Source organism: Chinchilla lanigera, unplaced genomic scaffold (assembly GCF_000276665.1).
Source record: "Chinchilla lanigera isolate Chin_1 unplaced genomic scaffold, ChiLan1.0 scaffold00024, whole genome shotgun sequence".
NCBI classification, from domain to species: Eukaryota; Metazoa; Chordata; class Mammalia; order Rodentia; family Chinchillidae; genus Chinchilla; species Chinchilla lanigera.
In genome coordinates this window covers 8,614,414-8,637,094 of record NW_004955425.1, presented here as the reverse complement: position 1 = coordinate 8,637,094, position 22,681 = coordinate 8,614,414, and the positions used below count along the sequence as shown (strand labels likewise).

General features: G+C 34.1%; 1 protein-coding gene across 1 annotated transcript in view; it reads left to right on the top strand.

Moving 5' to 3' along the window:
• Pcdh15 (protocadherin-related 15) overlaps positions 1–22,681 on the top strand; it is a 759,655-nt gene that overhangs the window by 566,083 nt on the left and 170,891 nt on the right. Inside the window, exons 20-21 of the mRNA XM_013514752.1 lie at positions 11,945–12,250; positions 14,759–14,983. Of these exons, the coding sequence (XP_013370206.1) occupies positions 11,945–12,250; positions 14,759–14,983 (531 nt within the window). The remainder of the gene's footprint in view (positions 1–11,944; positions 12,251–14,758; positions 14,984–22,681) is intronic.

The following is a 22,681-nucleotide window of genomic DNA, read 5'->3' as shown; positions in this document are numbered from 1 at the left end:
AAGTGATGAGTGCTAACTACACCTCCAGAGATTCCCTGAATGATTCTGTGTGATATGGACACATGTTTTAGAAAGTGATGCCAACATAATGGGTATTGAAGGAATTATGCTATGTAAGTTTTTATGGCACTTTAAGAAGTTATATGAATGTCTCTTTTGACCAGAACTTGCATTCTCAACAAGTATGAAAGGACAGAAATTGTTTCTTGGGAGACCTCAAAAAACTTACACTTCATGTGAATATAGAACAGATACACATATATCCATATGCACAATATATCTGTAGAAACAAGTCTGTAGAAATCTGTAGAAACACATATATCCATATGCACAATATATCTGTAGAAACAAAATTTCTTGCAGTGCAGTTACAAAGAAGCAATTCTAAAAATCCTCTTTGAGGCTATGATAAAAAATACTTGAACAATATTAGTATAGGATGTTAAAAATTAATTAATTACTGCATTTCATTCTACAAGAAGTGTGTCTATCTGCTACATCTATGTTCATATTTAACCAGAAACTGATTTTTCTTAAAGGACTTTAGGTGGCAAAATGAAATATAAGAGAGAAGTAAAAATCCAGGCACAATGTCACATGCCTATATTCTTAGCATTTAAGGAGGCAGAGATAGGATTATTGCAAATTTGACTTTTTCTTGGGGAAATTAGTGACACTTTCTCACAATAAAATATAAAGAGAGCTGGTAATGTAGCTCAGTGGTAGAATGTGCCTGGGTTAGATGCCCAGCATCGCAAAAGAAGAAAGAATGAACAAAAAGTAAAAAATAGACTGATAACAAAATATCATTGTCACATAATCTAAGGGTAATTGTTGATCTGATTTGTCATTTCATTGTCATAAATAAGAAAATGTACTCAATTATCTTAAATTTTAACAGCAGAAAACATACCGGCTCTTAAGAAAAAAACTGCAAATACTAAGTAATAGTTTTCATTTCTTCATGTGACTGGATGTTTGGGATGGGAATGACAAATGGTATTGTTTACTTGAAATGGTCTTAGAAAAAAGTCTACAGAAAATATCTCATAACCACCACATGACAATGCAAAGGATAGCAAGATATCCTATGCAAAAGCCATCAAACTACAAGGAACTTTAATGTGAACTAAAAAAAATTACCTACTATAGTAATTCCTTTGGTAAAGAATTCACAATGTGTTTTAGGAATGTCAGTATAACACTTTTAACATACTGCAATACTTCTAGGGAGAAGACACTTGGGTTAAAAAATAATTAGGTTAGGCAATAGTTGGACAATTTTGTGATAAAATCAAGCAGCCACAGGATAGCACAGTTAATTTGAAAAAAAAAATTCACTTAGATTTATGGCTTAGAACATGTTTGTCCCCAAGAAAGTGATAAGATTAAAGAAGTTGAAAAATAAAAGTAGCAAGAGTGGGAAAAGAAAATATAATATCAACTTCTGATGTCTTAGTACCACACAAAATGGAATAACAAACACTAAAGTTGCAGGACTGAATTATCAAGTACCAAGCAACACGGGAGAAGAAGAAAGTCACAGAGGAAGTCATCCCAGATTTTCATTTTTGCAACCAGCCCAGCCCAGATAGGAATATTGAGAAAGGAAAAAGCAGCCTTATTTTAGAATTATGAAATATGTTTAATGAACATCAGACATTATTTGTCTGTGCTGTGAACCCAATAACAACCCTTTTTCTGAAATATCAAAGTAATTATTTCAGAATACCTACCATTATGTGACAAAAGGTTATGTAACGTTTTTCAGTATGGCGAACCATAACTTCTTCCTAATGTGTATTTCATAATTACCTTGGGTTAATTTGCATGTTATCACTACCAGATCTTTAGGTGATGTTCTAACACTTTATAAATGCTTCTAAAATTTAACATTCTCGTTTATTTTCATTAAATACCACCCAATTCCAGAAAAATATTTTATTTCCATTTGCTTGCTATCTTTTCAATCCATTTCCATGTTTCCATTCCTGCCTCACTTTTCCACTTCTTATATTATCCTACTAAACAATTTACATATTCTTTTCTATTATGGTATCTCTTCTGATATAATAGGTGGATGAGTTATACCTTTTCACAGAAGTTAATATTTAGTTGTATATCATGAATACAAGAAAAATCAGAAATGGAAAGAAGGGAGTTCTAATGTGAGAAGAACTGGAGATAATTTTGGAAGATTTAAGTCAGGTTCTAAAGAAACATGGCTATGGGTATTCCCAGAAAAAATGGTGCGAGTATTTAGAAATAAAGACAAGAGATGAAAGCTGAAGTCAGGTGCAGCTCTGTCTCTGGATGGGGGGGAAAGGAACTGCACAAGGACTGCAGAGCCTTTACTTATACATTGGGGAGGTTGATGTCAATTTCAATCTCTCTGCCTAGAAATTGTTTGGGAGCTGGAATAGCTTGTTTATGTGGCTGGAGGAGTTCTTGAGGTTCTTCTGCCAGCTTTGTCTTAGCCCTGCACATGTGATTGATTTCCAGCTTCAACCACTCTCCACCCTTACTGTTGTTTTCAATGCATGATCAGCTAGCTCAAGGGAAAGACATCATGATAGATGAATCTTGTGGAGTAAAGCTATTTAGCTCACGGCAACCAAGAAGCAAAACAGGGGAAGAGTACCAGAGCTGAAGAGGAAGGGCCTAAATATAGACCCCAAGGCAATGTCTCCAGGACTCACCATCTTAGTTACTTTTCTCTTGGTACTGAGATAAAATACAGGACATGCAAAATTAAGGGAGGAATTATTTATTTAGCTCACAGTTTGTGGAAGTTTCAGTCCATAATGAGCCAACTCCAAGGCAGGGTGGCATGGCACAAGGGCAACACTTCCAGGGGGCAGAAGGCAGCAAAAGCAGCAAGCACAAAATGGGAGAGAGCAAACCTGTTATCCTGTCTTATATTGTAAGCAGGCTATACCCCTCAGGTGAGTATAGCACCCACACCAACTCCATGGCCTCCTCTTGCACAGGCTCAGGGTGTTTACAAAGTGAAGACCTTGGCTCCCTTCTGAGTCACTTAGATCACTTCTAAAGTTCTAAAATTGACACACTCACCAACATCCTAGAGCAGTAAGGGCGTGTGCTCTACACGCCATGATGTAGAGCTGCTGAGTTAGTTAAGCTTCTAAACCTCTCAAATTGACACTGTTTCAACCATCACAGCCTCGTAGACACCTAAAAGAATGCTCCACAAATCAAAGCCAGTCAGGTTGACTCTCTACTCTACCTTCCATATCCCTCTCCTTTCCAACTTATTCCCCAAACACATTTCCTTAAGCCATACTTAATCTCCAAATAAAGACAGTAGCAAATTCATAGTTCCACCTAATATAATTCACCTGTCCCACATACAACTAGAAATTCAATAATCTTTTCCCCCAAATCTCAAAAGTCCAAGACTTCTGAGACTCCAAGCTTAAACTCTTAGCAGAAAACCTCTTTTTTTTAAAAAAAAAAAAAAAGTTACATAACCCCAAGACGCAATGACACAGTGTGAACATTCACATCTTAGAAGGGAGGAATAAGGGAATAGAAAACAACTGAACCCAAGCAAGATTGAAAACCCTCAAGGAAAATACTAAGTATTGTAGCTCCGTATCTGGAATCTAAAGCACACAGTGGTAGAATGTAAGTTCCAAAGCACTTGAGCAGCCCCATAACTATGGATTTCATAAACCTTTCTCTTGGGCTTGTTCCATTCATGACCTACAGCTTTCCTCAGCATTTATTATATATTTTTGACATCTCAGGAGGGCTAGAATTTCCACTGTACCTCTGACTTCATTCCTACAACTTCATTCATTGCCCTGTCAGGGTCTGCTCATGTGACCTACCACTCCTTCCTTTGAAATCCTGGTGTATTCACCCCCTCAAGCCTCAGAAGTCTTTTATTCTGCATACCAGTAGAATCAGCATCAAGAGGATGACAGTAAAATCTATTGTTAGTTAAAACAGAAGTGGGTGCCTTTAGACATGACTACAGTCATCGTTCTCAACCTGGTTGCACTTGAACTGTGAAATCAATACTGAGGAATTAACTGTCCCTGGGGAATTCATTCTTAGTTTCAGGGACTCTTCCTCAAAAAAATTTTGATGCATTTGTCCCTTTGAATTTGCAGTTAGTGGGATCTTGTTACTCCTTAGGCTTATCAAGGAATCTTTCTTCGTGTCCCTTGCACAAAATACCTGATTGATTTGTAATGGACCTAATCTCTTTAGAAACCATCATTTTTTTGGTCCCAACTTCACATATAATTTCTCTTGGGCCCAATTTAAGATTTTTTTCCTCGCAATTATCACTATAAATCTGGCTCAAAAGAGTAAGCAGTACCCAGACCACAGCCTGAACATTAGGTTGTATTTTAAATTTCCTGACAGATTAATTAGTATACTGCCTTTAATCCCAGCTTCACAAAGTCTAAAACATTAGGAAAATGTAGAATATGTCCTCTATTCCAATTGCCAACAAAATCTTTGGTCCCAGTTGAATCTCTTGAGACTGGCTTTTATTGTCTGCATTCTTATTAGGATTCTATTAGTCTGAGCTTTAACCAAAATCACCCATCAGGTTCTATCTGTAGTATTATAGAGCTTTGCTAGGCTAGTTTAGAAAGGCTTCAAAATCTTTCTAAACTTCTCCTATAAACCACTGCAAAGGCATACAAAAGTATGGTCAGGCATAGTCAGAGAAATGGCCCCACTCCCAGTACGAAATTTCTGTATTATTCAGTTTATGGTAGAGACACAGGAACTAACACCTACAACTTAAAGGAGCTGTTTAATTTGCTTATAGCTTCAGTCTATGATTGGTGGGCTCCAAGACAGAGATATAATACCAGAAAGGCATTGTGAAGAGACACTACTTATTTCATGTTTGCTAAGGGGCAGAGTTGAGGAAGAGGGCCTAATTGGAAGGGGAAAGGGAACAGGACATGGACCCAAGGAATCCTCTCCATGATATATCTCAATGTGTGTTCTACTAGTCCTCAGGCATGATCCCAATGTCAGTCAATTTAAAATTTTACTATAAGCAACATAGAAGGTATGAGAAGATGTGATACATTTCAAGATCATATGATTTTTTTCTGATTTATTTCATTTTGAGATTTTACTTCTCCTCCCAATAACATCAGCCCTTGTGATGTGCTTTACCTTCTCTGATGAATTGTAATTGTAGAAGGTCTCTTCCACTTCTAAGCAGAATCAATTAAGTGCTTTGTCTTAGTGTATCATTTAATTTATTCCACCTTCTTATCAGTGTTGTGTTCCATTGGAGGGTGTTCCTTGTCTGTCCTCTCTGGAGTAAAGTCATATGAAATAGAGCTGCACGGAATTCATGATGTATAATACCTAGACAAGAAGTAAACATCAGTAATGGTAGACTACCAATGTTGTGGAGTTTCTTGGAAATTAACATAAAAAGAAAATACTGAAACATAGTGTGTGTCAGAGGATTAGTTGTAGGTTATAAATGCATAAAAATAGATTAAAACAAGAATATGTATTCAATCCTAGTACAGGGTTAATTTATTGTACGACCAGCTTTTATTGCCTTTACGTTTGGTAGATTCAGCCAGACTTTTAAGTAAGGCACCCACTACTTTGTAAATAGAAGTCCTTAATTAACATTTATTCAACACGACTCACTGAACACCTAAGAATTTAGGTAACGGAGAGTTAATGATAAACAGTTCCTTTCTCTTGTGCTCAAGTTGATTAAAGTATAGTTTGGAGATAAACAAGTAACCAGGCAATTACAATGTGCTATGGAGCCAAATAAACACAGGATGACAGGGAATTTCAGTGGGGAGATTCTTATATGAACTTAGTGGAACCAGTCAACACAATACAGAGAAATATTTAAGTTTTTGAAGATAGCTTTTTGCAGCTTCTCCGCAGTAGAATGAAAAGATTTGAAGAACACTAAAAAAGATATAGCTTTATAGAAAAATATGGGTAGCTGTCAAACCTTTAATGTGTAGAACTATTATTTACTGATTTTTGTGGCTGGAATTTATCTTTTCAGATTTGGAAGGACAGCCTTCAGTAGTTGCAACAAATAAGGGAATGTTAAGTGTGAAATAACACTTATACTGCTTTCGGGTATCACTGTAATGATTTTAAAAGCTTCACAATTTATGAACAAGTTATAAACACTCACCTACTGGCATGTACATTTGTTTCCCACACCATGATAAATTACTTTAAAACGTAACTGAGAGGTATCTTTTTCCTCCTATTTTCAAATGAAATGCATTTTTCAAAACTGACATTTCTCAGGCAAGATGTACTAAGCATTTCTCAGTTTGGTAACATCTATAATACCATAACATAAGATTTTCCACTGAATTTATTCATGAATTTAATATAATACTTCCTGAATTAATGTATCAGAAATCATTACATCTTTATCTTCCTTTTTGTAGTAAGTAAATATTTCTGTTATTATAAAATCATGTAAGTTTAACATCATATTTTCATTTCTTACACTAAAACTACTGTGATTATGAGTAACTTTTATAGACGAGTTCATTCATGGATATTGAGGCCAATATTTTCAAGCAATCTTGAGAATAACAATATTAATGGATTCCAGTTATTTCCTGTAGTGGATTTTAAAAGACCAAAAAGAAAATAAAATCAGAGCGACTGATCTGAAAACAACAGTATGCAGTATAAGAACTATTGTTGAACTCCTACCATCTTGTATGGTGAAGTTCTGCATTATTTCCAATTTTTTTTATTATTATTTTTCACTATCTTTGATTGTTTGATCAGTCTCACATTCTTACCTCTGCTGGAGTGAGCAACTTCGTTGAAGGTAATAGTATGTAATGTAGCAACCATCATTAATTCCTATCATTTTGTTTTGAGGTCAGGTATCACTTTTGTTGTTTTTGTGCTGTTTTGATTTTGTCTTCATTGTTATTTTGTTAGTTGTTTTTATGTTTAATATTTTAAAATGTTTAGAAAAGAAAAGAAAATATATAAAGAAACATTAAAATTGGCTCGTTTGTTCTATCAAAACAGTCTTTATCAATGCAAAATACAATATTTCTTTTCTATTAGATATCAAATACACAATAACAATACACAGGAACATTTTTATTGATTGTTTAATGTAACCCAAGTATGTTGCTAATTGTGTGTATTACTCATATGAAATATTGAGAAAAATTGCTAATTATCATTTTACAGATGAACCACATGAGACACAGGATGAAGGACAAAAATCTTAGAACAATTGAGTCACTCAAGGCCTCTGAGTATAGGAATGATCTGTGCTTCTTGAACAGAATTTAAACCTTTCAGAACTCATTGGAAATATCTAGAATCTTTGGGATTATTATTTGAGAGTTTTAATATCTGATAAAAAATGATTCATTCTTGTCATGTTTAGGGGATTTGAATTCAGGTGTGCTTGTTACTATCTCTCCAGGAAACCTATTTGTCATGCTCAATACCAAATATGAAGCATTTCTGTATAGAGAGGGAAAAAATTATCCTCATTTTGAGTAATCAATTATTTTCTCCTTTTACACTAATAATTACAGCCTCTCAGGAGAGCTCGGCTTCTTTAAAGAAATAAAGCCAATAACTATTTTATAGTATTTAAAGTTAGTAAATAATATTTTAGAAAACACATTTCTTATGTCATTAAATGACATTATCTCCATCTGATCGCCCTATTAAACAACCTTTATGTTTCTCACCTCAAAGTGTGAAAGGATCCCATGACTTCTTAAATTGCTGGAAAAGACAAAGTGGAACAAAGCTCTCTCAGTATCACACTGGACTCGTTGGGCACTATACTGCAGTTTACACCTTTATAATAGCTATAAAACTTTTCTTTTGCTTTCAAAATTCTTTGCGTATTGCTGATTTTTTCAGAATAAACAAGTAACTTTTCTCTACGTAATGTGAATAAGTGCAAAATCATCTAAGTTAGAATTGCTCATTGACAAATAGTACAAAGAATCTATCCAAAGACTTTTAAATGGAAGAAACGCTTGAACAGCAACAATAAAAACATGGCTTATATCGTCTTTAAGAAATACATCATTTAGTTCTTTTTTCAAGCATTGTGCTAAAACTAGGGGCACAATAGTTATTCCAGAAAGCATTGCTCAGTAAATACCCTCATACATCACCTGACTTCTTTCTTTAGAAATTAGTTGACTACCTTTAATAGGCTTTCACTTTGATTTTAATGATTAAGGTTTGCTAATTGCATTCCTGGCAAATACCCAAAATTCTATTATGAAGGTCCTTATCTTTATTTTTTATGTCTTTATTTGATAACAAACTATCAGCCAATTTCTCAACAATGTAGCATTGCCAATAACTTGTCACAAATGAGAACTCAAAATAAGGTGTATAACACAGAATAATGTTAACTGTGGGAAGATGATTTTAAAGCTGCTGTTATTACTGTTTAATGCCTTGATGTAGTACAAAGGATGAGATGTGTGATTTCTTATTAACAATTTTAATTAACTTTTAATTGATTTCTAAAAAGACAAATGGTTTTATTATAGCCTCACACACTGAGTTGCTTGGCTAGATATTAAACATCAATGCAAAGTTCTTCACAGTACTGCTGGTAGATAATAAGGGTTTCTGTGTTTGATTATCTTATCTAATTTTATGTACTCGTTTATAGTAGCTCCTATGCTAGGAACTATCTTGCTCAGTGAGCCCATGTTGTTTTACACTTCTCAAATAATCATACTACAGAAAAGGAAAGAAATGGCTTTGCATTTTACATTCTCATCATTTTGTCATCATTAGATCTATGTCTGAGTAACCTTAGGATTTTTAAAACAAATTCTAGCAGATAATAGTTTTTTTTTTTACTCCATAGACATCAAATGCTCACTTTTTCATGACCATTTATTATATAGGGATCTGGGGATTTAGCTCAGCTGCACAGCGCCTGCCTGGCAAGCACAAGGTTGTGAGTTCGATACCCAGTACCAAAAAAAAAAAAAAAAGGACATTTAGCATATTAAGCAGCAATAGATCAGTCAGGTCAAAGTGTGTGTGTGTATGGTGTGTATTGGCCATATTACTTACATTTTAACTGATTTAAATGAATTTTAAATAAATTATGAAAGCTAATTCATGACAATACCCCATCTGGCATTTGTCTTCAGCCTACCTATTGAATTTTTTGAATATTCCTCTTAACAAAGCATCTCATGGCAAAATATAAATTGCTCTATATTTGCAAAAGATGAGATTAAAGTTAGAGACCTTGACGTAGGACTATTTCTCTGTAATGGCACGGTAAACTTACTGTCTTTATACAAGCCCTGAAAGGGGAACAAAATGACCAAAAAATGGGGCAAAGAGATGAAGCAGAAAAAGAAAAAAGCCCATTCAAAAACTTCAAACGAGGCTTGACCATCACTAGTGCCCTTGGAGATGGGAGAAGTGTGCTGGATCAAGGGGACGTCAGTGACAGCTGGAAGCTGGAATTGCTCCACCTCCACACATCAGGGAAGTGGGGACCTTAGTCCTAAAACCTTAAGCAACTGAGGGCTAGCAATAATTTGAGTGAGCAAGAAAATAGTTTATACCTTGAGCCTCCAGAAAGGAGCACAGCCCTGCTTACACCTTTACTTGGTCTCGTGAGATCTCTGTTAAATACTTACTTGGAGAGGTTTAAAAAAACAAAATTGATTTGTGGAAGCAGATAAATTTGTGATAATTTGTTATAGTAGCCACAGAAAACTAACGCAGTCATTAACTCAAGATGGTTCAACTTAATTTTCAGTTTTCTGATGATGCAAAATCAATATGTGTTCAGTAAAACTCTACGTTCAATTTTGATCTTTCCCAAGGCCAACAGTATATAGTAAGACACTCGTGATGCTAGGCAGCAGCAGTGAGTTGCAGGTCCTAGTCCCAGTCCACAACTAGTGGTCTAAGTGTATGATGTGTTGGTGGATTATGAAGTTCGGTAAGGCACATATGTTAAATACATTCTTGACTTATTATGTTTTAAAATTACAGTGGATTTATCAGGATATAATCTCATGGTAAGTGAAGGAGCGTTGGTACAGTTACATTTGAGGATACTACTAGAGGTATGAATTAAGAAACTGGACATATATGGGACACATTATACAACACTATCCTCCATATACACATTCCCTCATCCACAATCACATGCACACTTATAGCCATATTAGTTAAATTAAACATTTCTATCATAATAAAGCTTCAACCACATGAAAGAATAAAAATAACAAGCAAGAGTCATGTAATTTAATAGTTGCATAAATGACTGATTTTGTGATCTTAATGATAATTCAATGGTGGAAAAGTGACACAAAATGCAAGCTTCTAGTGGAATAAATAAAACCTTATGTTATGAAGTTATATTTTTTTCTCATACTTGATCGATTTTCTTTCAGGAAATGGAGGGCAGTGTCATTTGTTCTTTTCCACTAAAATAACCAGCATAAATGATTTGTCAATAATTTGTGAGACAAAGTGCAGACAAAGTTTAAAAGTAGAAGAAAACATATCTATGGGAACTCTTTTGTTCTTTTGCAGTATTTTTTTCTCTTTAGCATTCTTTAATTCTTTCATTATTTCTCAGGATTATGCCTCGGACTGTGTTAACTCACAAGGGCTTTGATGTTTTAATATGTCTAAAACAAATCCTGCTGAAAGGTCTGGCATTATGACCTGTAGAAGAAACACTTTTATAATCATGATTTTCACATTTTAAACTCTATCATTTGATACTATACACCATCATTCTATAACCACACCTGGCATGCCTAACGAATATTTGTGGAGCTGAAAGTGAAACTGCACATAAGCTATTAAAATGCACTGCATAGTATTCCAGGGTTTGTGGACATTAAGTGATTATTGCTTTCCTGGCTCAGAAGGCAGTCAAGGGTCTTGTTTCCTCTTTTTCTTGCTGATAGTTTTGGACAAAATTATATAACATTTTATGGATTCTTAGATGTTTGAAAGGTTTTTGAAGAACCAATACTTCATGCAATATTTGATAGTGTAAGTTGTTAGTTATAACACAATTAACTGAAATGCATGAGATTAATTTTTGAAAGAATTCATTACAAGAATATTTAATCAACACTTACTTGTCTTTGATGCAGTTACTAGCATAACTCAAAATTTTCAGCCAATATAGATGTACTATAATAACAACAGTCCTGCTGTTATTTAGATTTGTATTCTAATATTAAAAAATAAATTTAGAGTTACTGTAATTTAATTCTGTTTGAGTCTGGAATAGATTTAATTGGAAATTTCAGTTCCATATATTCATTTAACCTAACATTCAATAATTCTACTAGGTTTTATTAGATAATTTGATATATGTGCTAGGACATTGTACTAGGATCCTGAAGTATGTATTTCTTGTGTAAACACAGGCAGGAAAATTTAGTTCTATAGACCTCATTTCCTCATTTTCAAGATGGAACCAATGATATTTAGTCATTGGGAATACTGTGATGATTAAGTAAGGTAATATAAATAGTGCTTGAGCAATTTAAATATGAAAATATATAAACAAAGTACTTAAAAAATCATACAATAAATTATGCTCAGTAAAAACTAAATGTTTTTCTAACCTGACATTCAAAACTCTGTTAAAGAAACATTGTCTGAAAAATTCAGCATTTTTATCATTATTTACTTGGACATAGTATGCTATTATATTGCTAATAACAAGGTACAAGTTATAATCATTTTGGAGATATATATATATATATATATATATTCACAGTGTGTTTCTAACTGAATCATGCATTGATTCTTCATTAACTTCTTAAATTTCTCCTTAGAGCAAAAATATTTGATTAGAGAAAGGTCATAATTTATCAGCAGCACATCAGAAACTGTTATGTGACTTCCTTTGTTTTTTAATTGCATTTAGGCCACAGACCCTGATGCAGGAATAAATGGCCAAGTGCACTACAGTCTGGGTAACTTCAATAATCTTTTCCGCATCACCTCCAACGGGAGCATCTACACAGCGGTGAAGCTGAACAGAGAAGTGAGGGACTACTACGAACTCATTGTGGTGGCAACTGACGGAGCAGTGCACCCTCGGCATTCAACCCTGACGCTGGCCATTAAAGTTCTGGATATTGATGATAACAGCCCTGTGTTCACCAATTCCACATACACTGTAGTTGTTGAAGAGAATCTTCCAGCTGGGACCACCTTCCTTCAAATAGAGGTATGGAGAAAAGCAAGGATTTCATTAATTCTATAATATAATATTTGCCATTAGAAGAGGGGTGCCAAATTTAGCAACAAAAATGCAATATATTCAGTTAAATTTTAATTTCAGGTAAAGAATAAATGTTAGTACATCTCAAATATTTCATGTTGTATTTTATGTGAGAATGAAGCAACAGTTTTTATTTCCTTTAATTTGTGATGTAAAACTATGCTTTTTGTACTATTTGACAATAAAATATTGATCAAAGAAAATTTCAGTTGTCTCAAGAGTAATGAGTATCAAACATTTGTGTGTACTTTCACTCATCCTTCTGCTCACACAAGTATCAAATACATATTTGCACATATAAACATGTATGTGCCTAGGTATCGTATGAACAACACATCTGTGCATATTGATATATACACATGTATACATAATATGAGTTTTTTTCCTACACTGTGCAGATATTGCTATACACATTATTCTGTAATTTTTTTCTATGCATAAAGGGTGTCTTTCTGACATTTAATTATCTAACTTCTTAGCTGTATTAGTACAAGAAATTTTGAACATTTTGAGTTGGTAGGTCAGCTTACAAACCTTCGTTTTTGTCGACCAGAGCATTTAATTCTGACGCAAGAGGTATAAAATATTTTGAAAAAAAGAATCCCTGCCTTCGTGGAAGCAGACAAGTATATTTGTAATTAAAATATATTTCCTCAATAAAAGCAGTATAGGCCTCCAGTTCTGTTCTTGCGTTTTGTTTCCTCCACCTGAGATACCTCTGCCAGTCTTCTTTATAGAGTAATTTGTTGGAGAAAAGTATTTCTAAACTGTCCACTAAGAGGCTAGTCAGATTTAGAAGCAAAAGCAAAATAAAGATTATTAAAGGTAGTGGAAAACCAACCCCTGCTTGAAATCTTGGGAGAGGAGGCAAAGGTAGAGACTAAAGGTCCAGAAGAATGTGGTTGTGCTCATGATGTTAAGGCAGTTGCAGGTGCTATTCTTTAAAACTTAGATGCCCCTCAAAAGCCCAGATGTTGGAGGCTTGGTCTGTAGCCTGTGGGCCCTTCCTTGTTGCTCTCTGTTGTTTGAATGCCATGAAATGATCAGACCTCCCTACCAAGCACCCAGCCATGATATTGTTTGCTACCATAACACCAAAGTAACAGGCCAAGTGACCATGGACTCAAAACATAAGCCAAATTTTCTTCGTGATTATTTATGATATTTTGTCATGGCAGGCTAATTGGTTTGAAATTTGAATGAAAAGTCAAGAGGAGTTTACAAAGGAAAATGACGGAACATAATCCACACTTTAAAAATATTTTTCTAGCTGTGATGCCAACAATAGGCTGGAGGAGACCAAGCTTCCCCTCTCAGAGGTGCTTGCATTAATGAATGTAAATTCAGCATGCTGACTTGTGCGAATTTTGTTCTTGAATTTTATTTTATTTCCTCCACCTGAGGTGATTTTGCCATTCTGTTTTCCTGAATGAAGTAATGTCCTACTTCCATAAAACCTATCCTTTTTTCCAGGGTCTAACTCAGAAGATTTTTCAGATGTCATATCACGTTTTCCTTCGGTTTGGTGTTTGTGTGTTATTCCTCTTTAGGCCATAACCTAGATTACAGAAGTTATGTCTTGATTCCTTTTGATTCTTGTCACACAGCCTGGTACATGATGATTTCTCAATATGTATTATTTGCAGGCAGGAAGATGTAATGGGCTGATACCTAGGAAAGTATGACAGGATCCTTGTGAGAATAAATCTGTGCTTAACATCCCATAGGTTTTTGTTTGTTTCTTTGTTTTAATGGTCTTTTAGTACTTTGCTGATTGGACTCATTCAATGATTATTTGTATTTAAAAAATTTTTGTGATTATTGAATGAGCAGGAAATAATTATTTCTGACATTATGTATTTCTTTAGTGTGCTGTGATTCATTTCTTTAAATTTTGATCTTTCAAATAAAGTAAATAATAGTAATAAAATCAGCAATGAAAACATTCCATGGCTTTCTTTTTCTTCGTGATTTTTTCACCCTTCTCCCCTCCTCCTCCCTCTCCCCTCCCCCTCCCTCTCCCCTCCCCCTCCCTCTCCCCCTTTCTCTCTTCTCCCATTCCCTCCCCTTCTTCTCTCTTCTTCTCTCCTCTCCTCTCCCCTCATTTCCTCTCTCCCCTCCCTTCCTCTCCCATTTACTTTCCTTAACACATGAAGAATTACTTACTCAAAGTGCCTCTCTTAACAAACATTTCTTTTGCCATCATTACATTAGTGCTGTCCTAGACAGTGCCTGTGACTTTCATCAGTCCTGAGTTCTAATTTGTTTATCCACTTTATCACCATTCTTCTACTTAATATTTTTGTACACCTGATATTTTTAAACTATTTTTATTTGTACATTTTTGTCATATATATTGATCATATTCATCATAGAGAATTTGTACCTGTACATAATATATCTTAATTTCTTTTCTCCCATTCTCCTCTAATTCCCCTGAATAATTTCTTACAGGCTAAAGATGTTGACCTTGGAGCAAATGTGTCTTATCGGATTAGAAGCCCAGAAGTGAAGCACATCTTTGCGCTGCATCCATTTACAGGAGAGCTCTCCCTTTTAAGGAGTTTGGATTATGAGGCATTTCCAGATCAAGAAGCAAGCATCACATTTTTGGTGGAGGCCTTTGATATTTATGGAACGATGCCACCTGGCATTGCTACTGTCACAGTGATAGTAAAGGTAAGGACTGTAGATGACATCTAGTTGGCTACTTCCACAATGTGTATCTTCTGTTTCTTATATTATTCCTTTTGGCAACATTTCTTAAAAAGCACACTGATAGAAAAGCAAGATATAGCAGTTTTAATGTGAAGTTTATATGAGGCCTTTCTAGAAATAACCATTCTTTTAAGTATAAAGATAAATTTGAAAGAGGCATTAAATATCCACTAAAATGCAGACTGTTCAAGTTTGTGACTTCAGGAAAATCATAATCTTGCTAAACCATGGTTTAGTCTACATTTCACAACACTGGAGGTGTTAATTTGCTCCATACTTTTTAATTGAAAAAATTAAATGAAAAACAGGGTCTGGATTGGTAAGAGTTCTTAGACTTCTGAACTAATTAGTTTAATTTAGTTTAGAAACTCAAGTTTCTGAGTTAACAATTAATCAGAGTCAGGTGGAATTATGGTTCAGTTCTAGCCCTAACAATGTCAATCTCTGTGACCTTGGGAACATTTTTAATCTCTCTAGATTAATCTCATTTACTATAATACTCACCTTAAAAAATATGGATACTTAACCTTTCTATTTCTTATGATTTGGAAGGTATAACTTAAAAGCAGATATGAGGGAACATTACAGTCAATGAGTTCTCAAATATTCTATAAAGATCACCTGAGATTCATCCTAAACTTTCAAATTTCTATGCTTCTTTTATTAAGAAGCACTTTTCCAATGGGAACCATCATAAGAATCATATTAACATATTAGAATTCACATATTAGAAAGCAAGTCTGAATATCTCATATTGACACATACGGTTCAATGGCAACTATATACCTACAAGGAGAAATCTTAAATAATTTACCAAATGTGCAGGGTACAAATGGCTTTAGATGACATTTGTCTTTTTGATGATGTGAGTATAAGTGTTTACATAATCATGTGTATTGAAAAATGTTTGTTTTGACCATAGAAAAACATAGAAACTAGAAAGTGCATTTTTTCTCACTTAGTAGAGATTTGAATGATAAAAAAAACTGAAGATTATTGGAGAGAAACAGTTATTCTGATTAGAACAAAAGTAAGAGATAGAATGAGAATGGCAGTGAAAGAGAAAGAAGGAAAGAGAGGGAAGGTGAAGAGACATAGGTAGGGAAAAGGGGAAAAGGAAAAAAGCAATTTAAGATCTACATAATCATTGAAGTTTAACTTGTGCATGTGGCGACACAATTTTGTCATAATATAGAAGTACATTCTTGTTGTAAGTTGATCACAAATTGTAGCAGTATGTATGTAATTAGAGGCAGTTTTTTTCTAAGAAAAATATTTCAAGAATTCAAAATGTAATATATAGGGATAATTTTAAAATTGTAATTAGTAAAATTTGCAATAGAACTATAAGACTTTCATCAAATCAATTTATTTTGATTTCTCCTGTGTTTTGCTAGATTTTGCATGTTAAGAAAAATTAAGTATTTGCTAATTAGGGTTTACTTAGGTAACTATTTAAAGTTTTGTTTTAAAATTCTGGTTATATGAACTACTATTATATGAGATGTACCTTATTTTAAACAATGTTATTATGCTGGTAAAATGCAATCAGTCATGAGTGTTGTCATAATATGTTGTGAAAGTAACTAAATATTTTTACTTAATTGCTACACTTTTTATTGCTTATAGTCACCTAACTGGCAAGAACCTTATTCCTCTTGCACTGCAAGAGATGATCTTGCTCAAAGGTGTATGTTGTGAATAAAATAGACATTAATTCTTCTACACTGTATTCAAAATTTTTGGAATTCTGTTACATTTATGCAACAGCTTTTAATGGTGTTATTAGACTAATATTTAGTCTTCACTGAGGAAAACAATGTAATTTCTCTTAAATGATAATTAATAGTGTTTCATAAGTAAAGAAGGTTGTCAGTATATGCTTAATGCAAACTGCTAGCACAACCAACTTCATTTCACAGAAGCATTGCCTTTGTTTTTTATTTTTTATTAGTACACATTTGCAATGGCTTTCGTTAATTAACTTGGTCTCTATGTTTCTGGTTCAAATCTATTCAGACTGAATATACTGTGGTAGTTCTAATGTTTTAGGGCACAGGCTGTAATATCTGCTTGTGCTCTCCACTCTTCTAACTCTTTGATATCGTTCAGATTTGGCAAGAAGGTTTTTTGACACTGATTCCAACAGTCTATCATATCTCCTCTAACACAGGACATGCCCATAATTATTGTCACTGTGTAAGATACCTAAGAATGGATAGATAAGACCATAAATGGTTAATTAGTAAGAACATTAGAGAGAAGAAAATGCAGAGAGTGGGTTGAGGGTTGTGCTGAATCAAAAAGTCATCTGTGTGTCACCTCGCCAAAAATAAGTATAGCTGCAGAGGCTGTGAAAGAAGGTTCCTCTTCAGGATTGCCTGAAAACTAAGGCCTTTCCAGCTGTGTAACTACTGATGTCTCTTGACTTCAGCTTTCTTTCATATTTGACCTCACAATTTTTAGTGATACCTTTGTAGACTCAACCATCCAGCTCAGAGTTTATGTAATCTACATACCGATTCAAAAGTATTAGACAGCTAGTGAGATCATGCAAGCGTTCCAAAGCCTTCAAGATAAGAGAGCTGGAGCAAACAAGGGAGAAACTGTGACCAGCATGGCAAAATGGAATTGGAAAAGTTAGATTTTTTGCTTCTTTTTACTTAAAGGTTTTTGTTTCATTGTTTAACTGATATTTATCCAGATAAATATAATTAATTTTGTCAAATAATGAATATTAACATGAAAACATGGAAGATTATTAAAGAGTTTACCAATATAAAATTAGCATAACTGAGTTTTTCCTGTGAGCAAATGTTCTTGCAGATCTGAGTTTTGTTTTTATTTTGGGGGCTAATCCTGAGATTAGAATAGAATGGAACACAGGAATTACTCCACTGTCTTTTTATACCTTTGATCAAGGTTTATCTGCCCACTGCATTGATGCTATTTTTTCTGGGATTAATGCTGCCAGTTCTAAACTACCTACAAAGGAGACAGACTGTATATCTCTCCCATTCTCACATATGCTACAGTTGTCTGGAGAGCTTTATCATGATCTGGTTTCCTTTTGTCACAGGGGCTCATATTACTATATGCTTTCTTCTTTTATTTTGTATCTCTTTACTTTAAGAAATTTATGTACGTAGGGAATGGGAATTGGAAATATGTGTATTTCAGGGAGATAAAATTTCACTTAGCACTAAGTTTTCTTTGGAATTAATACAAACTCTCAAAATTTCCCAGGCAGCTTGCTTTTCATTTTGTATCTCTTCTGGAGACATGATTTTCTGTGTTCTGGGAGCCTCAGAAAAGAACAAGGGTCACTCCAAAATCATAGAGAGCTTCAAGTTCTTTACTTTGATTTTTTTTTTTTTTTTTTTTTTTTGTCTTTTTGTTTTTGGTTTTTTCTCCGGTACCGGGAAACTGTGATTTTTGATACTAGACACACATAAACAATAACAAAGACTATAAATGTATCTACATCCCAATTTCAGAGACAAACTTCTTGTTTTTTTTTTTTGTCTTTTTGAGACAGTGTAGCTCTATGCAGTTCAGACTTCCTTGAGCTCACTTTGTAGCCCAGGATGACCTTGAACTCACAACGATCCCCCTGCTTCAGCCTCCCGAGTGCTGGTATTACAAGTGTGTGCCACAAGGCAGGGCTTTTTATTTTGAATTTTGAAATGATATCTTGCCACATTATTGTGCTATAGAATTTTGAAGTTTAGAACTACATTTACATAGGCATTTACAGGTCCAAACCATGTCGCTGGTTATGTATTTATCATTGTAGGCAAGCAGGCATAAAAAGGCTAAGATCAAAGCTAGCAAAATGGCTTCTGGACCAAGTGAAAATTAAAGGTCATCTCACCTTGCTCTGCCTTTCCCATTCAAATTGTTTTGCAGGATAGAACAGTTAAATATTAAAAGTAGAAAAAAGATTCATTTATTGAGGGGTTTTGGCCAAGAAGAGAAGTCTCACTATTTAATGAACTTTTCTTTATTCTCTGCAGATAGAAAGATAGACAATGAAATGACATAGCCTTTAATCTCAGGAAGATATGGGTAATAGGGAGCCAATATGTTTACAGATACAGGTCTGATTTATTTCATTTATGAGTATGATCTCCAGTTGCATCCATTTACCTATAAAAGCCTCAAATTTATCCTTCTTTATGGCTGAGTAGTACTGCATTGTAAAAAAATACTATAACATTTTATTCTTTCCTTGGTCAGTGGGCATTTGAACGCTAGTGTAAGAAACTGAAAGAGTAAACAAGATCCAAAATATACAATAGATATTGTGAAAAGGGAAGAAACTGCTCCAAAGGAAAAGGAAAACTGGAATGGGGGAAAGGAGAAAAGAAGGAAGGAGAAAGAAAAAAAAAATATATATATATATATTCAAAAGATAGATAAGATCATTATACTACTAATTAGTTCATTGAAAAGAACAGATTATACTTATATTGTTTGATCAATTTTTCATGCTTATAATCTGAGCAACTACTTTGAAGATAAGGATGCCACTGTTAATCTATTATCTTGTTTTGAAGTTCTGTATCATTGTTTTTATTGTTTTTTTCTCTTTAAAATAAAAAAAAGTTATGGTTAATGACAGAGGTATAAGGACTTGTAGATTCTGATTCGTTTGCTCTGAATTCAGCTTGGTTTATTTGTTTTAGATTATTTTGATAGAGTAGGCAGTAGAATTAAATTGGAGCAAAATATATCACAAAAAAGGCAAGATGTACACTAATAAGCCTTGTTGCTTACTGGGACTCAATATTTTAAAAACATTGTCTCCTCTCTAGACTACACTTTGATTTAATACAAAGGTACCATTTAAGGCAGATACCAGCATCTGTGAAGGAGTTGCTCCCAGCAGACTCATTTCTTCCTGAGGTAGAAGAAAGAATTGGTCTAATTTTTAAGGTCTCAGTTCCTTAATCTTATTTACAGGAGTTAAACTATTGCAATGATTCATTTATTGATGGTTTTCTCTGACTTGTGTAAGGTTATTTCTTATTTTTTTACATGTGAAACAAAAATTAATCAGGATTTTATTTCTGTATATATTCAGGGGCATTTGTTATACATATATTTGATCAATATATTTGATCAATTTTTATGATTTTTAACAAATCATATTTGTTATACAAATATGATAAAACTTTAGGAAAATTTCCCAAATGAAGATCAACAGTTGCTTTCCTTTTTATTCTGATAACTCAAGAAAAAAATATAACAAACATAAATTTAAATCTGTGCCAAATACCATAAAGCTCACAAAAATATTGTCATTGTTTTGGTGGGAAGAATGGAGTACAGTTCTCATTTCTCCAGAAATGTAGATTTTCCCATATATGCAAATTTTCTGCTATTGGTGTGTTTACTTGTAGAACCTACAAGCTGTTTTGCTAATAACATAATTGAGTGGTATTTGCTATAGAGATATTTGTACCCAAAGCAATCACCACACAGTGAGCATCTTGAAGATGTATCTTTGCAAGTGAGCAGAAACATAATCTATTTTCTGAAGAATAGGAAAAAAGAAAAGATGTATTTGCTAATATCTTGTCCTCCACCCATTTAAAATGGGAGTACACATGGGAAAATTGAAAGGATACTTGGAAAGAAAAAGTTTCACACTATATACAAAATAAAGTTTATCATAAACACCTCCAACAGCTTTCTTAGAGTCACATTTACAGGACCTAAACTACAACCTGTGTCCACCTTACAAATGGTATACATTTCAATGCAAAGATTTTGTAAAAGATTGGAAAACAAGGCCCTTTTACTGTATATGTATATTTGAATGTATATAACAAATGAAGGTGGGATGATAGTAAATGATATGATATGGGAAATCTTTGGAAAATAAAAACAATTTTCTAAACAATTTAAACAGTAACATACAGTGTAAAATGTGGCCGTACAACCTTTAAATGCAACATAAATTATTTCTTAAAACCAGTTTCTGCATAATATAAAAAACACTAAAAGAAAATATTTATCCTATAGCAAACTAAATACCAAGAGATCAGAGAATTCATAAATTGAGGTATGATACTAGGCATCACTAAAATCAATGTGATGTCCTGGTGAAAGATTAGAGTGCTTGCGTAGAACAGGAAGGAAACAGAATGAGGCGCTTCTACAAAAGAAGGTGTCCGGAGGCATCCTGGTGTGTTTACCTGTTTTGGAGCATGCAGGTGTGGGAGTTGGCACAGACGAGGGCAGAGTTCAAAACTGGAAAACTATCCTTAAAGACTCATGTGGGTGTGAAAAACAGAGCTAGGATTTCCATCTTTCAAAGGGATTCACTCTTCTAGAGAGAAGAGAAATGCTTCTACTCCACTGAATATAAGAAAGAGTATAGCTTTTGTAGATGAAAACTCCATGTCTGGTATCAAGGTGATATTTATCACATCACAAGCACCTGACAGTGTCTACCACACATACTCCATTGAGTCCATATTGCCAGAGTCTTGGCTTTGATTGGGGCAGAGCAGTCATGAGTTGAGGGAGCAGAAGATAGTCCAGGATTCCAAACAGAAACTCTGAATGCTTCCTAATTTGCAATATCCATCCTTTCCCTGTCTGGTGGGAAAAACTTGATTAAAAGATGATTTAATTATTAAAACATAATTAATAATTATGTTAATCAGCCAGCTAACAAAAGTATACTGTAATGTATTAATAATCATTACTTTTACAAACTTATTGTTCTCTTCTATTCTTTGGCCTGAAGAAAGTATTTATTTTGCATTACATCCTTCAAATAATTCTCCTATTCTGTGCTCTGAAATTCTTATCAAAGTGCTCTTTCCAATACAGTCAACATCAAGTTTAAAGAATGTGAGTACATTTAGTAAAGCATGTTTTAAAGCTGAATCAGACAGTTTCTAAGGTATGTTCATAGTCAACTATTCTATAATTTTAGGATTAGAAATATCTCAAGTTGATCATTCTTTATGGCTGAGTAGTACTTCATTGCATAAAAACTTCACATCTTTATCTCTGCATTGGTTGATGTGCATTTGGGCTATCTCTAAGATTTAGCTATTGCAAACTGTGCTGCTATAAACATGAGCATGCACATGTCTCTGTGGTATGCTACTTTTAATTCTTTTGGGAAGATATCCACAGGGGAAATAGCTGAGTCAAATGGAACCTGTAGATTTAGAGTTGTTGAAGAATCTCCACACTGACTTCTACAGTAGTTGCTACAGTTTATACTCCCTTGAACTGTGGAGAAGTGTTCTTTTTTCTCCACATCCCCACCAACATTTGCTGTTGGTTGGTCCATTCTTTCTGGAGTGAGATGGAATCTCAGTGTTGTTTTAATGTGCATCTCTCAAATGATCAGTGATGCTGAACATTTTTTCGTGTATTCATTTGCCCTTTTGTCTCTGTCATTTGAGAAGTGGCTAGTCATTTCAGATGCCCATTTTTGGATTGCATGTTTAAATCTGAGGCATAAGACTTTTCTGAGTCCTCCATATATTCTAGATAGTAATCCCTTGAGGAACAGCTGACAAAACAATTTTCCCTCTCTCTGAGCTGTCTCTTTATTGTGCTGATGATTTCTTTTGCTGTACAAAAGCTTTTTAATAAGATGAGATCCCAGTTGTTGATTTTTTGTTTTTT